The sequence below is a fragment of the Hirundo rustica genome, chromosome 28 (assembly GCF_015227805.2).
Source record: "Hirundo rustica isolate bHirRus1 chromosome 28, bHirRus1.pri.v3, whole genome shotgun sequence".
In the NCBI taxonomy this organism is placed as follows: domain Eukaryota; kingdom Metazoa; phylum Chordata; class Aves; order Passeriformes; family Hirundinidae; genus Hirundo; species Hirundo rustica.
Window position 1 is genome coordinate 1,319,696 of NC_053477.1, and position 13,759 is coordinate 1,333,454.

The 13,759-nt window shown below is 60.6% G+C and overlaps 2 protein-coding genes across 3 annotated transcripts; one reads left to right on the forward strand and one right to left on the reverse strand.

Moving 5' to 3' along the window:
- The first annotated feature begins 5 nt into the window (after nucleotides 1-5).
- Nucleotides 6-7,354, forward strand: AEBP1 (AE binding protein 1). The gene is given in 22 exon segments (XM_040087849.1): nucleotides 6-225; nucleotides 350-772; nucleotides 1,037-1,108; nucleotides 1,600-1,671; nucleotides 1,758-1,844; nucleotides 2,392-2,508; nucleotides 2,612-2,701; nucleotides 3,185-3,256; nucleotides 3,337-3,411; nucleotides 3,488-3,597; nucleotides 3,673-3,812; nucleotides 3,899-3,983; nucleotides 4,058-4,202; nucleotides 4,291-4,379; nucleotides 4,706-4,829; nucleotides 4,909-5,105; nucleotides 5,379-5,558; nucleotides 5,637-5,900; nucleotides 5,902-5,977; nucleotides 6,067-6,206; nucleotides 6,286-6,385; nucleotides 6,466-7,354. Coding segments are annotated over 22 exon segments (3,429 nt in total). The 3' UTR covers nucleotides 7,017-7,354.
- On the reverse strand, nucleotides 7,295-13,716 carry POLD2 (DNA polymerase delta 2, accessory subunit). 2 transcript variants are annotated; one of them, XM_040087872.2, is made up of 11 exons: nucleotides 13,603-13,716; nucleotides 12,752-13,001; nucleotides 10,121-10,242; nucleotides 9,328-9,451; nucleotides 9,136-9,250; nucleotides 8,772-8,970; nucleotides 8,579-8,659; nucleotides 8,113-8,270; nucleotides 7,899-8,026; nucleotides 7,725-7,826; nucleotides 7,295-7,626 (listed from the first exon to the last, which is right to left on the reverse strand). In XM_040087872.2, the coding sequence occupies exons 2-11, from the start codon at nucleotides 12,969-12,971 to the stop codon at nucleotides 7,469-7,471; spliced, it is 1,407 nt and encodes a 468-aa protein (XP_039943806.1). In that variant the 5' UTR covers nucleotides 12,972-13,001; nucleotides 13,603-13,716; the 3' UTR covers nucleotides 7,295-7,468. The 2 variants fall into 2 exon arrangements, with proteins under 2 accessions (XP_039943806.1, XP_039943809.1); XM_040087875.2 differs by lacking the exon at nucleotides 13,603-13,716 and adding an exon at nucleotides 13,506-13,598.
- Nucleotides 13,717-13,759: the final 43 nt, after the last annotated feature.

Below are 13,759 nucleotides of genomic sequence, written 5' to 3' on the forward strand. Positions count from 1 at the left end.
GCGCGATGCTCCCGGCGGGGCCGCCCCTCTCCTGCCTCCTGCTCCCGGCCGCGCTGCTGCTGCTGCTGCCGGTACCGGCACCGGGGGCAGCCCCGGGCCCCCCCGCGCTCACCGACGCCGAGATCGAGGAGTTTCTGCGGGGCTTCCTTGGACCTGGGGACGGCGGGGACCGAGACGGGGACGGTGCTGAGCTGAGCTTCGGCACCGACCTCAGCGCCGGCACCGGTGAGTGATTGGCACTGGGATCCCACGGGGAACGGGCGTGGCGGGATAGGGGGGACCCCCTTGCCCGGCCCTGCCACGCTCACCCTGCCTCGGAGTGGCTGCCCCCCGGCTTCTGTCCCCTCAGGCTCTCCAGGGTCGCTGACAGAGCCCGAGAAACCCAGGAAGGGGAAGAAGGAAAAACCTCCCAGGAAGCTCAAGGAGCGACCCCAGAACCCCAAGAAGGATAAGGATAAGGAAAAGGTCAAGGACAAGGACCGGGGCAAGAACAAACCCCCCAAGAAATCCAAGAAGAAGCCACTGATAGGCTCTGAAAACCCACCAAAAGGCTCAGAAAAATCTCCAAAAGGCTCTGAAAAAATCCCCAAAGGCTCCAAAAAGCCCAAGGAGAAGCCACCCAAGGCCACCAAACCCTCTGGCAAGAAGCCACCAGTGCCACCAAGCCCCCCCACTGAACCCCCCACGACTCTGCAGCCCTCACAGGGCAAGGAGGATGAAGAGACACCCGAGTTCCTGGAGCCTTCGCACAACAAGGAGGAGGAGGATGGAGGTGCTCGAGCTGAGTTTTGGGGACACCCATCTTGCCACTAGTGGGGTTGGGGTGGGAGGTCTCACCACAGCAGAGCATCACCCCACACTGTGCTCAGCTGCCCTGGCAGCACCCTACAGCTGGCTGGGGTTTGTTCCCTTGGGTTTCCCCTCTGTCTCCCTGCATTCCTTCCCATGGGATTTTCTTCCCACTGTGGGGCTGGAGGGGGCCTGGAGAGGGGCCTGGGGAGGCCACACCAGCCCCTTGCTCTGTCTCTGTCCCCAGAGGAGCTAGAAGAGCTGCCAACTGAGCGCTGGGGGCTGGGCCGGGAGGACTGGAACCCTGAACCTCAGCCAGGTGAGTGCCCAGTCCCCAGGGCCACCAGCCTATGTCCTGGGGACACTCCTCTGCAGGCCAGGGCCACCCCTCTGCACCCTGGGGCTAGCTCCTTGTGTCTTGGGACCACCTCTCTGTCCCCAAATGTCATCTTTCTGCACCCCAATGCCATGCCCCTGCTCCCCAGGGCCATGCTCCTGCAACACAGGCCACATCCTTGTTCCCAAACTCCCCTTCCTGCACCCCTATGTCACCTTCCTGTCGCAGCACTGCATCCCAGGGCCATCACCTTGCACACCAGGGCCACCCCCTCCTCCCTGGTGTCATTTCCCTGCACCTCACTGCACTCTGGACTAATTCCCTGCTCCCAAGTGTCACCTCCTATGTGCCCCAGGGCCATCACACTTACCTCAGGGCCTCCTTCCTATTCTCAAATGTCACCTTCCTGCTCCTTGTTGTCACCTGCCCGCACCCCGGTGCCACCCTGTGCCCCATGTGCCCCTTGTCCGCAGAGGTCCCCGAGGAGCCGGAACCGCCAACTCTGGACTACAACGAGCAGTTGGAGCGGGAGGACTACGAGGACTGTACGGTGCTGGGGTGTAGGTGGGGGGCCAGCGGGGAGGGATAGAGGGCATGTCTCCCCACAGTGTGCCATCCTCTGTGTTGCCAGTCGAGTACATCCGGCGGCAGCAGAAGCCCCCCAAGCCCCCAAGCAGGAGGAGACCTGAGCGGGTCTGGCCCCAGCCCGAGGAGACACGTACGTGGGAGGATGGGGACACGGGGGGCTGGCAGTGCTCAGGGTGAGGCTGGGGGACAGTCCCCAGCCTTGGGAACCCAGGGGGGCCTCATTTTGGGGCAGCCTGGAGCTGGGGTGAACATGAGGATGGCATAAGGGGTGCAGGGATCTTATAGGGGTGTGGGGATCCCTTGGTGGCATGGGGATCCTGTGGGCATATAGAGGGGTCCTGTAGGGACACAGGGAGCCTTGCAGGGACATGGGGACCCTGTGGGGGCATGGAGGACCCCATAGGGACATGGAATTCCCATCAGAGCATGGGACACTCTTGGGAGGACACTAGAGGTATGGGGATCTCTTGCGGGCGTGGGCATCCCAGTGGGATACAGAGGGATCTGGTGGGGACACGGGGACCTCACGGTATATGGGAACCCAAAAGGGAAATGTGGGTTCCTGAGGGGCATGCTGATTCCATAGAGACCCCACAGAGGGCACCCTGCAGGGCCATGGGGACCCTCACTGCCTCCCCATCTCCAGCACAGCCCCTTCCCCCCCCTCCCCCAAGCAGAGCCAGAGGAGCGTCCCCCGCAACCCCCGCCACAGCCGCTCCCGCAGCCCCCCTTGCCTGGCCCGGTGACTGAAGGGGACTACGGTGAGGGCTTCGAGCCACCCGACTACGATGACTGTGAGTGATGAAGCGGGAAGAACGAGGCACCCCAGCACCCCCAGTCATCCCTGCCCCGCCCATCTCCAGAAGGTCGTCCCAGCCCCCACCCTGTGCCCCCCAGGGACATACGGGCTGCCCTTCCCGACGAAGCCCCATGAACACCCGGACAAAGAGGATGGGATGAAGACGGATGAGGAGAAAACCAGATCCTGTGAGAGGGGGTGAAGGGGGCTGGGTGGGGTGGGCAGGGCCCAGCATGGGGGGCATGTGCCCGTGGTGGACATGTGTGCCCCAAGGTCGATGGCAGAGCCACAGGGAGGATGGCATGTCCCTGGGCTGGTTTGCGTCCCCACGGTGGGTGGCACATCATCAGCGTGAGTCACATGTCTCATGGTCAGTGGCATGTCCCTGGGTAGGTGACATATCTGCACGGTGAGTGTCGTCACCTCACTGGAGTAGATGTCACATGCCAAGGTGGGTGTCATGTCTTCAGAGATGGTGGCACATCCCTGGAGTGGGTGGCATGGCCCCGGGGTGAGTGATATGTCTGCAGGCAAGTGTCACATCCCCAGGGAGGGGGCATGTCCCCAGGGTGGGTGTCACACCCCAAGCATCAGTGCCACATTCTTGGGGTGGGTGGCATGTTCCTGGGACTGGTGTCACGTCCCTGGGGTGGATATCACCTCACCAACAGTGAAGCCCAAGAAAGAGGAGGAGGAGGAAGAGGGGGAGCGCTGGGCGGAGGAGAAGGGCCAGGACCGCAAAGGTGGGTGGCAGCCCCCGTTCCTGTCCCCTCACACCTGTCCCTGTCCCTGCCCCCCCTCACTTTCCCGTTTCCTTTCCTAGGAAAACCCAAAAAAACGGGAGGAAAGAAGTGGGATCCAGATGAGGAGGAATGGGCCCCTCCAGCAGAAAAGAAAAGTGAGTGTCCCCATTCCTGTGGTGACAGGGACACCCTGCTGGGCAAGGGAAGCCCATCACCCCCTGCTGTCCCCAGGGTGTCCCCCAATTGGGCTGGAGTCTCACCGCATTGAGGATGACCAGATCCTGGCCTCCTCCATGCTGCGTCACGGGCTGGGTGCCCAGCGTGGCCGCCTCAACATGCAGGTGAGGGTCACCCCCAGTGCCCAGCCCATGAGCCATGGTGATACCCCCACGCACATCCCCCTCACTGCTCCCCAGGCGGGCACCAACGAGGACGATTTCTTCGATGGGGCGTGGTGTGCCGAGGATGACAGCCGGGCACACTGGCTCGAGGTGGACACCCGCCGCATCACCATGTTCACCGGAGTCATCACGCAGGGCCGCGACTCCCAGATCCAGTATGGGGATGTGGCGGTGGAGCTGGGGACGTGGAGTGGGGGATCAGCATGGAGACCCCTGTCCCAACCTGTCTGTCCTCCCACAGTGATGACTTTGTCACCAGCTTCTATGTGGGCTTCAGCAACGACAGCCAACACTGGGTGATGTACAGCAATGGCTACGAGGAGATGGTGGGGACCTGTTCTGGGTGGGTGACACGGGAACAGCGGTGACCCTCTTGGGTACATCTCTCCCTCCTCGGCAGATGTTTTACGGCAATGTGGACAAGGACACACCGGTGCTGAGTGAGTTCCCTGAGCCAGTGGTGGCCCGGTATATCCGCATCTACCCCCAGCGCTGGAACGGGAGCCTCTGCCTGCGCCTTGAGGTCCTAGGGTGCCCCCTCTCTGGTAACAGTCACCCCGAAGTAGCCTGGGGGCCACGGGGGGTGGGATTTCTCCAGCCACCCCCGCTGCTGTGTCCCTGTCGCCTCCACAGCTGTCAGCAGCTACTACACCCAGCAGAACGAGGTGACCTCCACGGACAACCTAGACTTCCGACACCACTCCTACAAGGACATGAGGCAGGTGGGCACTGCTAGGGGGCAGATCCAGCGGGGAGTGGGATCCTCTGTAGGGGATGGAATAATCTCTGAACAAATCCTTTGAGTGGGATCCTCTATGGAGTTGGAACACACGTGGTTGTGGGATCCTCTGTGGGGTGGGATCCGCCATGAGGAGTGGACACCTCTGTGGTGGTGGGCACATCTTTGTGGTATGGCATTCTCTGTGGTTGTGGGCACTTGTACGGTGATGGGCATCTTCACAGAATGGGATCCTGCATGGGCGTGGGATTCTCTGCAGGGTGTGGGCTCATCCCCCCAAGCACTGCCCCCATCTCTCCCACCCTGCAGCTGATGAAGGTGGTGAATGAAGAGTGTCCCACCATCACCCGCATCTACAACATTGGCAAGAGCTCACGGGGGCTGAAGATCTACGCCATGGAGGTCTCCGACAACCCCGGCGAGCATGAGACGGGTGAGGGAGGTGTGAGGGATTTGGGGCCCCCAGCCATGGTCCCAGGTGTTTGCTGACCCTCCTTGGCCCCCGCCTCCAGGTGAGCCCGAGTTCCGGTACACAGCGGGGCTGCATGGGAACGAGGTACTGGGCCGGGAGCTGCTGCTGCTGCTGATGCAGTTCCTGTGCAAGGAGTACCAGGATGGGAATCCCCGCGTGCGGAGCCTGGTCACCGACACACGCATCCACCTCGTCCCGTCCCTCAACCCTGATGGCTACGAGCTGGCCCATGAGGCGGTGAGGGGCCATGAGGCAGTGAGATTAGACAGTGGAGCAGCGGGGTAGGACGTGGGGTGCTGGGATGGGCTGTGGGTTAGTGGGATGGGATGGTAAAGCAGTCGGAGGCAGCCCCCCGCTCACAGCTCACTGCTGCCCTGGGCTGGCCACAGGGCTTCAAGCTGGGCACCTGAGATCTGTCAGAGAAGGGGAGGGGACCCGGAGCAGTGGGATGAGACATGGGTGGTGGGATGCAGCCCCCCTGGACTCACCAGTGTCCTGGGCTGCCTGCAGGGCTCCGAACTGGGCAACTGGGCATTGGGCCATTGGACGGAGGAAGGCTTTGACCTCTTTGAGAACTTCCCTGACCTGGCCTCAGCACTGTGGGCAGCCGAGGAGAGGTGGCTGGTGCCCCATCAGTTCCCCAACCACCACATCCCCATCCCAGAGCACTACCTGTCAGAGGACGCGGCGGTGAGTGCGGCACAGGGGGCAGGGGGTGGGGAGAAGGTGGCAGGGGGTGACATCTTGTGCCCTGTGTGTGCCTCACAGGTGGCAGTGGAGACACGGGCTGTCATGGCATGGATGGACAAGAACCCCTTCGTACTGGGAGCCAACCTGCAGGGTGGGGAGAAGCTGGTGTCCTTCCCCTTTGACACAGCCCGACCCAGCCCCCCAACACCAGCAGCCGCCCCTCGTCCATTGGACTATGAGGATGAGCGGCCTGAACTGCAGGAGACGCCCGACCACGCTGTGTTCCGGTGGCTTGCCATCTCCTATGCCTCAGCACACCTCACCATGACCGAGACCTTCCGGGGGGGGCTGCCACGCACCGGATGTAACCGATGCCATGGGCATCGTGCAGGGTGCCAAGTGGCACCCCCGGCCTGGCAGTAAGTTGGGGCCAGTGGTGTGGCTGCCCCATAACCTGGCCACTGGCAGGTGAGCAAGCAGCTGGGTGGGCATGGCTATGCTCTTGCAGGTATGAATGACTTCAGCTACCTGCATACCAACTGCCTGGAGCTCTCCATTTACCTGGGCTGTGACAAGTTCCCCCATGAGAGCGAGCTGCAGCAGGAGTGGGAGAACAATAAGGAGTCTCTGCTCACTTTCATGGAGCAGGTGTGTACTGGGACATGGCCATAGCTGCCCCACCTGTCCTACACAGTTCCACTCATCCCTTTTCCTTTTCCTCACCCAGATCCACCGGGGAATCAAGGGTGTGGTGACAGACCAGCAGGGAGAGCCCATTGCCAACGCCACCATTGCGGTGGGGGGCATCAACCACAACGTCAGGACAGGTAGGTGCTGGGAAGCACTGGCAGGGTATTGGCAGCACCACTTCACCCCCACCTCACCCTGCTGCCCGCCACATCCGCAGCCAGCGGCGGGGACTACTGGCGCATCCTGAACCCGGGCGAGTACCGCGTGTCAGCGCGGGCCGAGGGCTACAATCCCAGCATCAAGACTTGCCACGTCCTCTACGACATTGGGGCCACCCAGTGCAACTTCGTCCTGTCCCGCTCCAACTGGAAGCGCATCCGGGAGATCATGGCTATGAATGGGAACCGGCCAATCCGCCGCGTGGTGCCTGGTCGGCCCATGACCCCCCGTGAGCGCCTGCGCCTGCGGATGCGCCTGCGGCACCGCATGCGGCTGCGGGAGCAGATGCGGCTGCGGCGTCTCAATGCCACCTTAGCCACCAGCAGCCCCACGGCCCCACCATCCACCACGGCCCCGCCCTTCCCCTTCAGCAGCACGGCCTACATGCCCTGGAGCCAGGAGCCGCCCACTGCCGGGACCTGGGAGATGGACACTGAGACAGAGGTTGTCACCGAGCTGGTGACAGAGACAGAGGGCTGGGAGTTGCATACAGGGATGGCGCAGCCCCTCACCACAGCTGAAACCTACACCGTGAACTTTGGGGACTAGGGACACTTGAGCCCTTACTCTGCTTCAAGCCACAGTCAGACGCTTCGGCAGTCGCTCCCAACATCTTCCCTGAGCCTCGGCAGCTGTTCCAGGTGGGCTCCAGCTCCTCACCTTGCTGCTTCCAAGGACTGCAGGCACTGTTGCCAACAGCTGGGTGCTGTCAGGGACATGCTACCCCATCCCTTGGAGCTGGGCAGTGCCAGCTCACTGTCTGTATCCCAGTGGGGTGGCAGGGGTGGTATTGCTCTCCTGGGCAGGGCCCATGGAGGCAAGCATAGCCTTTCTCCCCTTTCATACAGTTTTTGTTACACATATAAATCAAGTTATATTGGTATGAACATCTTGTCCCTCCACTGCTTCCTCAGCTCTGTCACCCTCCCAGAGGACAAAGGCTGTGGGTGCCAGGATCCCTTGAGGGGTGGGGGCTTGTGAAACCTTTGTCCTCCATGTGGTCAGTGTCCAACTTCCATGTCCTTGTCCTCATTGTCAGCCCCAAAGCCAGAGAAGGTGATGGGCTGGCAGGTGAGGTCGTGCAGGTTGACGAGGCAGGCAGTCTGCGTGGCACTGAAGTCTGGCACCGTCACCAGCAGCACCCGCTGCCCCTCCTTGCCTGCAAACACAGGTGAGAGTCAAGCAGAGGAGTCCCCTGGCAGCCCCCAGCACGGGTTCTCAGCCCCTGCGAGGATCTGGGTGTGCTGTGAGACCCACCTTGGAGCAGTTTCGACTGGAAGTGGGGCGCATTGCCACAGAAGTAGACATGAGGGCACTCGGTGAGGATAAATGGGTCAGATTTGTAGAACGGGTAACAGCCTGGGGAAGACAGGAATTAGGGGGGAGACCCTGGCAAAGCCCCCTTCAACAACCCCCCAGCTCTCACCATACCCAGGGTGTCTGGGGCTGTGGGGCTGATGTGTCCTGTCAGCAGTGTCCACTCCAGGATCTCCAGGTAGTCGTCCATGCTGCTGTATTTGAAGATATCACTGATGTTTTGTCCTGATGTCCCCAAAAACCTACATTGTGGGGGAAAGAAGGGGAGCTTTAGATGCTGTATGTGCTGGACCGTCACCAGAGCTGGTAGTGCACCAGGTTTGTTTACCTGACACCATCCAGGTTAGCCTGGTAGGGGTTGGTGACAAGGCGCAGAGTGGCGTAGGCACTGGCCAGGGGCAGCATGCAGCGGTGCAGGGGCTGCTGCGGCAGTGTGTAGTTGGTGGGGTCAAACTCGCCAGGCATCACATCCACAGGCACAGAGGTCTGTGGGTAGAGCAGGGATCAACTGGGTGGCCGAAGTGCCCTCCAAGGGGGCTCAGAGCACAGCCCCGCTGTCACTGCTGCTCCTTATCCCCAGGACACCCTGCTTGGTTTCACCAAAGAGGCCAGATCCCAGGAGAAGCATTTGGAGCTGGACTGTGATCTGCCTCCCTGTATGGGGTGCTAAAAGGGAAGCTGGGTGCTGGGGAAGGGAATTTTGCCACCCTGCACCCCAGACTGCTACCCTGCCTCAGAAACAAGGCTCCCTACCCCAAAGGAACCTGACTCCCTGGCCAACCCCGAGCACTCACACAGAGCTGCAGCAGGATCTCATCCAGCATCTTCACAGCCTCCACACTTGCAGCCTGTGTCTTCTTGGTCAAGTACTTGGCCTAGGTGAGCAGGAAGACAGTGAGGGACAAGCCTGCAGCCTCTCTTCCTCCTCCCCACACCCTCCCAGCACCCCAGGAGCATTGCGAGGCTGCAGCCCCCTCCTCACCGTACCTTGTTGATGGTGTCTCGGCTCTGCGTGTTCTGGCTTAGCAGATTCCCGGCCAGAATGACACGGGTGATGTGGGCAGCACAGCTCTGCTCGCCCTCTGCACCCAGCTGCCCCGTCACCACATCCACCAGCAGCTGAGTGCTCAGCAGGGCCTCTCCACTCGCACTGCCCAGCCCCAGTCCCGAGGCCAGCAGCACAAACCTGGACGGATGGAGAGGCTCAGGCAGTGTGCCATGTTCCCAAACTTAGGGGCTTCAGAGAGCCAGGACAAGGGGCTCAGACCCCCTGCCAGCCCTCTTGGCACAAAGGACTCAGAGACACAGCAGGGATGCAGTGTCAACCCCAGTCCTGCTGCTGCTGACTCACCGGTCGGAGCTGGGCCCATTCCAGGGCAGTGGTGGCGGCAAGTCAGCGAAGCAGTGATCCTCCACCAGGAATCTGCCATCGTCATGCTCGCAGCCGTACACAGCCAAGATAGTCCCTACGGCAGAGCAGGGGATCAGCCCCAGCCAGCACCTGCAGGGTGGGTGCCACCACAGAGCCACTGCTGTCCCTTACCTGTCACCAGCCTCTGCACATCAATGGCTCCTTCCAGCTTGATCCGCTGCAGCTCATCCTCCAGAATCAGCTCATCAGAGGGCTGGATGTACTTGGGCAGGGGTGGCTGAGGCACCAGGTTGTGCTGATAGGGCACAGGGACAGCTCTGACGGCCTCAGCAAGGATCAGTAGCAGCCAAGGACCCTTCCCAACCCCAGCCCCCCATCCCCAGTACAGCCAACAGCCCAGCTGAGGGCCCCAGCAGCTGGAAACCCCTGGATGGGCTGGTTTCACTGAGCACTGGAAAAGCATCGCTGAACAAGAGTGGTGGCAAGTGGTGGTGGGAGAACAGATGGACAAAGGGTGGGTTTAGATGGGGTGGGATATGGGGAAGAAATACCCTGTGAGGGTGCTGAGGCCCTGGCACAGGTTGTCCAAAGAAGCCGTGGCTGCCCCTGGATCCCTGGAAGTGTTCAAGCCAGGATGGATGGGGCTTGAAGCAACCTGGGATAGTGGAAGGTAAAACCAGCCCATGGATGAGCTTTAAGGTCTCTTCCAAGCCAATCCAAGCCAAGCCAAGCTAAGCCATTCTGAGCTTCCATGATTTCTTAAGGAGCACACACACCAAGAGGCAGTACCAAGGTGGCATTCAGGGACAGGCTGGGCACAGGCCATCCTGTTTAAATCCCTGCTCAAATCTCTGCCAGTTACCTGGCTATAACGAGCACAGGGAAGCCATGGAAACCCAGCTGAGCTCTCAGGTGTGCTGGCACAACCCCCTGAGCTGTGGGGAGGAGGGGGTGAGCCCATTACCTCCTCGCTGATCTCCTGCAGGATAGAGGGCTGGAGCTGCATAGCCTTGAAGAGCGTCCCCACCACGCAGCACTTCTCTCCTGCCTGCAGCTCTGAGAGCTTCCGCAGTGCAATGTCATTCCCTGCAGAGAGACATGGGTCAGCGGTCTCGGGGTGATGGTGGGCACAGTGCAGGGCTGGCAGGAGCAGCTGAAGAGCCCCAGCAAGAGGCGCTGGGAAACGCCAGGAAGCCTCCTGCTTTCCCTCAAGGCATGGTGCCGAACAGGCATGTGTGGGCCAGATGGGGCCAAGGAGCATTCCAGAGCCTGCAAGCCTGCAGGCATTTCCTCTGTGCTGAGGGGAAAGCTGGGTCATGATGGTGTGTTTAGCTCCCAGTAACAGCTCTGGCTGGGAAGGGTCCAGGATGCAGCGCTCCTGCCCTTGGGCATGGAGGGCTGCTGTTCCTGGTCTTCACCCCAGGGGATGACCCAAACATCCTACTGGGAGTTGACAGGCAGGAGATCACCCAATACCCCCAGACCTGATCTCTGATAGGGCTAGATCTTCTGCCCCAGATCCTTGCTGGAATTCAGGATCCTCATAACTCCAGAGAAGATCCTGGCATGCTGACAAGTCCCTGGGCTTCAGGCAGGGATCCATAGGGTATACAGGCTAGAAGAACCTCGGGAGCTGCAAGAAGCATTGCAGCCCCAGCTGCATCCACTTTGTGGCTGAGGTGCAAAAATCTCCCTCACCACAAGGTGAGTTCAAAACTTTTTACCCCATGCCTGGGGACCCAGAGGTGCTCCAGCCCCATCCAGTGTGTGTCCTCCCAATCCAGTATGTGGCTATGGGACCATCATTCCCTACTTAAACCAGCCTGTGAAGTCCATCCTGAGCCTCAGGCCCTGGAGAGGAGCAAGGAACCCGCTCCCGGTCTCCTCTCCCAAAACAACACTGCCTGCACCAGCTCCTCATCCTTTCCGGGTGACATTTCTCCTCCCAAAGATCTCACTTTGCTCATCACGCGCTGCTGAACGTGACTCTTGTCCCAGGGAGAGCACCCTGCTGCCATCCTTGGCACCCCACACTGGAAACATGGATTCCCGAGCCCAGGAATGCAAAAGCTCTGAGTCAGAACAAAAACAATCCTGTTGAAATTTCTTATTTTTGGCTCAAACTCCCCAAAATGTGTGTTCAGGGGGAGGGGGGTGTGCTCTCCAGATTTTTGCCTGCAAGAGCTTCCTGCTAGGAGACAAACCCCAAAATCCGGTCCCATCCCAGGACTCCAGGAGGTGGAGTTTTACAAACCATTAGCTCCAGTTACACTCGGCAAAGTCCAGGGTGGCCAACCAAGAAATGACATCCTCTGTGGGAGCAGCACTGGCTTTGCTTCCACACGGCCCACGGGGCTGGGGAGAGCACAGGAACAGGCATCTAGCCCAAAAGCTTCCACTGAAGGGGTTTTTGCCCATAGAAGGGCAAAGACGAAGGAAATTCAACCACAGGCTGTGCCCAGGCAAGGGGGGTTAGAGCCCCAGGAGCGCCAGCATTGCTTCACCCCGCGGATGGAAATTCTGAGTGTGAGGGTCCCACCCACAGAACCACAACCCCCCCAGGCAGGAAACAGCCTCCACTGGCACAACCAGCACCTCTCATCCCCCTGCACCCCCCTGTACCCCACTTCCTGGTCAGGGCCCCCCAGCCTCACCCTGACAAACCTCACACCCAATTCCTGCTCCCAACAGTGTGTGGGGCGATGTGACAAAGACGATTGTGTTCTCCCTGCCCACACCCCCTTCTATTTGCGATGGGGAATGCAGCTTGTCCCAAGGTCAGAACTCCAGGTGGGAGCTGCAGCAGGAATACCACATAATCCAGCTGCAAATGAATTATCCCATCATCACTGTGCATCTCAGAGCTGGGGGCTTGAGCTGTTTTGACTGGGCTCTGCTGAACATCCCTTGTCAAGGGGAGACTGGAGCACTGGAGACTGGCAGAACTGGGCACACTGGAGCTGCACAGGTTGCAGGAAGGTTGTAGGTGGATTGCAGCCTGGCAGGGATGGACTCCACCCCCGAGCCCCCTCTTCAACAGGAAGGATCTTGCCCCCAGGGATGCCTGCAGGGTGCACCCAGCCTGAGGATGGGAACACTCACTCACTTCTGGACTCTAGATATAAATCTGGTCAAACACAAGAGATAAAATCCAAAGGCAGCTCCACAGATCTTTGTTGCCAAGGCCACCACTAACCTATGTTCCCAAGTGCTACATCCACAGAGCCATTATTTCCCCACAGGGATGGGGACTCCAGCACTGCCCTGGGCAGTCTCTGCCAGAGCTGGATAGCCCTTTCCATGAAGGAATTTTCCCAATATCCAATCTGAACCTCTCCTGGTGCAACTTGAGGTCATGTCCTCTTGTCCTGTCCCTTGTTTCCTGGGAGCAGAGCCCTGCTGGTTGCACCCTCCTGCCAGAAAATTGTGGAGAGCAAGAAGGTCCCCCCTGAAGCTCCTTTTCTCCTGCCTGAGCCCCGCCAGCCACTCCTGGTGCTCCAGTCCCTACCTCAGCTTTGTCTCTACCCCTGGACATGTCCCAGCCCCTCAGTGTTTTTTCTGGGGCTGATAAAGAGGGGGTTCCCCCCAGGCTCACCCCATCGGCTCCGTGCACGGCGCTCCAAGCCTGGCCGCATCCCGGTGAGGCGCACAGAGTAGATGTGGGCATACTGCCGGGAAAAGCTGCGCTCACCCAGCTGGAAGGGCTGCGAGCAGTCCGAATAGCCCGACACGGGCACCCTGGGGAAGGTGGGGGGCTCGGCCGAGGGGGGGGCCAGCAGCCCCTGTGCCGTGGGGGCTGCCTGCTCCGAAAACATGGCATGGGATATGGGGGTCTAACGATGGGTCTGGAAAACAAATTGGTGAATTAAGGATCCTGGCTCCCACCCAGCCATCACTGTCACCCCAAGACACGACAGTTCCCCAGAGAATGATCTTCCCCACCCCAAAAATACAAACCATGTCCGGGTCTGATCCTTCCTCTGCACACTACACCCCCTCAGCCCCCCTTCCTCCCCTCTCCTCCCAACTCAGGGCATCCCCAAACTCATCCTAGTGACCGGACCACCCTCTCCTAAAATCCCCCCCAGAGCAGGACACCTGAAGTCCCCACAAAATACACCTTGGCCCCCCATGACCCCCCTCTCCCAAATGGACCCGGGCCCTGCACAGCCTCCTGGATATCCCCAGGCACCAGTGTCCCCCCCACAACACACTCCCTCTGGCACAATCCTCCTCCCCGCGGCACTGGACCCCCCAAACACCTACCTAGCACCAGAAACCCCCCGAGGACACAACAGCCCGCCCTAACCACCAACCCCGACGCCCCAGCCCCCCTCAGGCTGCAGGACCTGCAGGACCTCCCCAGTCCCTCCAACCGGGGTCTTCCCCGTTCCCAAACGGGAACACCCCCTCGACCGCCGCCCGGGGTTCCCGCAGGTCACGTACGGGGTGAGGGGTCAGAGGTCGAAGGTCGCCGCCAACACCGGGACCCGCTACGGGGGTGGGGCTGCGGCGGGAAAAGGCGCGAACGCAGCAAACCCGGAAGTTGTGTGACCGCGCGGCGGAAGTGACGTTAGGGTCACTATGGCAACCGCGGTGCCAT

Excerpts from the sequence above, each read along its gene's own strand:
- POLD2 (XM_040087872.2), bottom strand. The coding sequence starts at position 12,971 with ATGTTTTCGGAGCAGGCAGCCCCCACGGCACAGGGGCTGCTGGCCCCC. Across the intron at positions 9,452-10,120 it reads TGCAGGAGATCAGCGAGGAG|CACAACCTGGTGCCTCAGCC; the intron begins GTAATGGGCTCA and ends GTGCCCTATCAG. Across the intron at positions 9,251-9,327 it reads TGTGCAGAGGCTGGTGACAG|GGACTATCTTGGCTGTGTAC; the intron begins GTAAGGGACAGC and ends GCTCTGCCGTAG.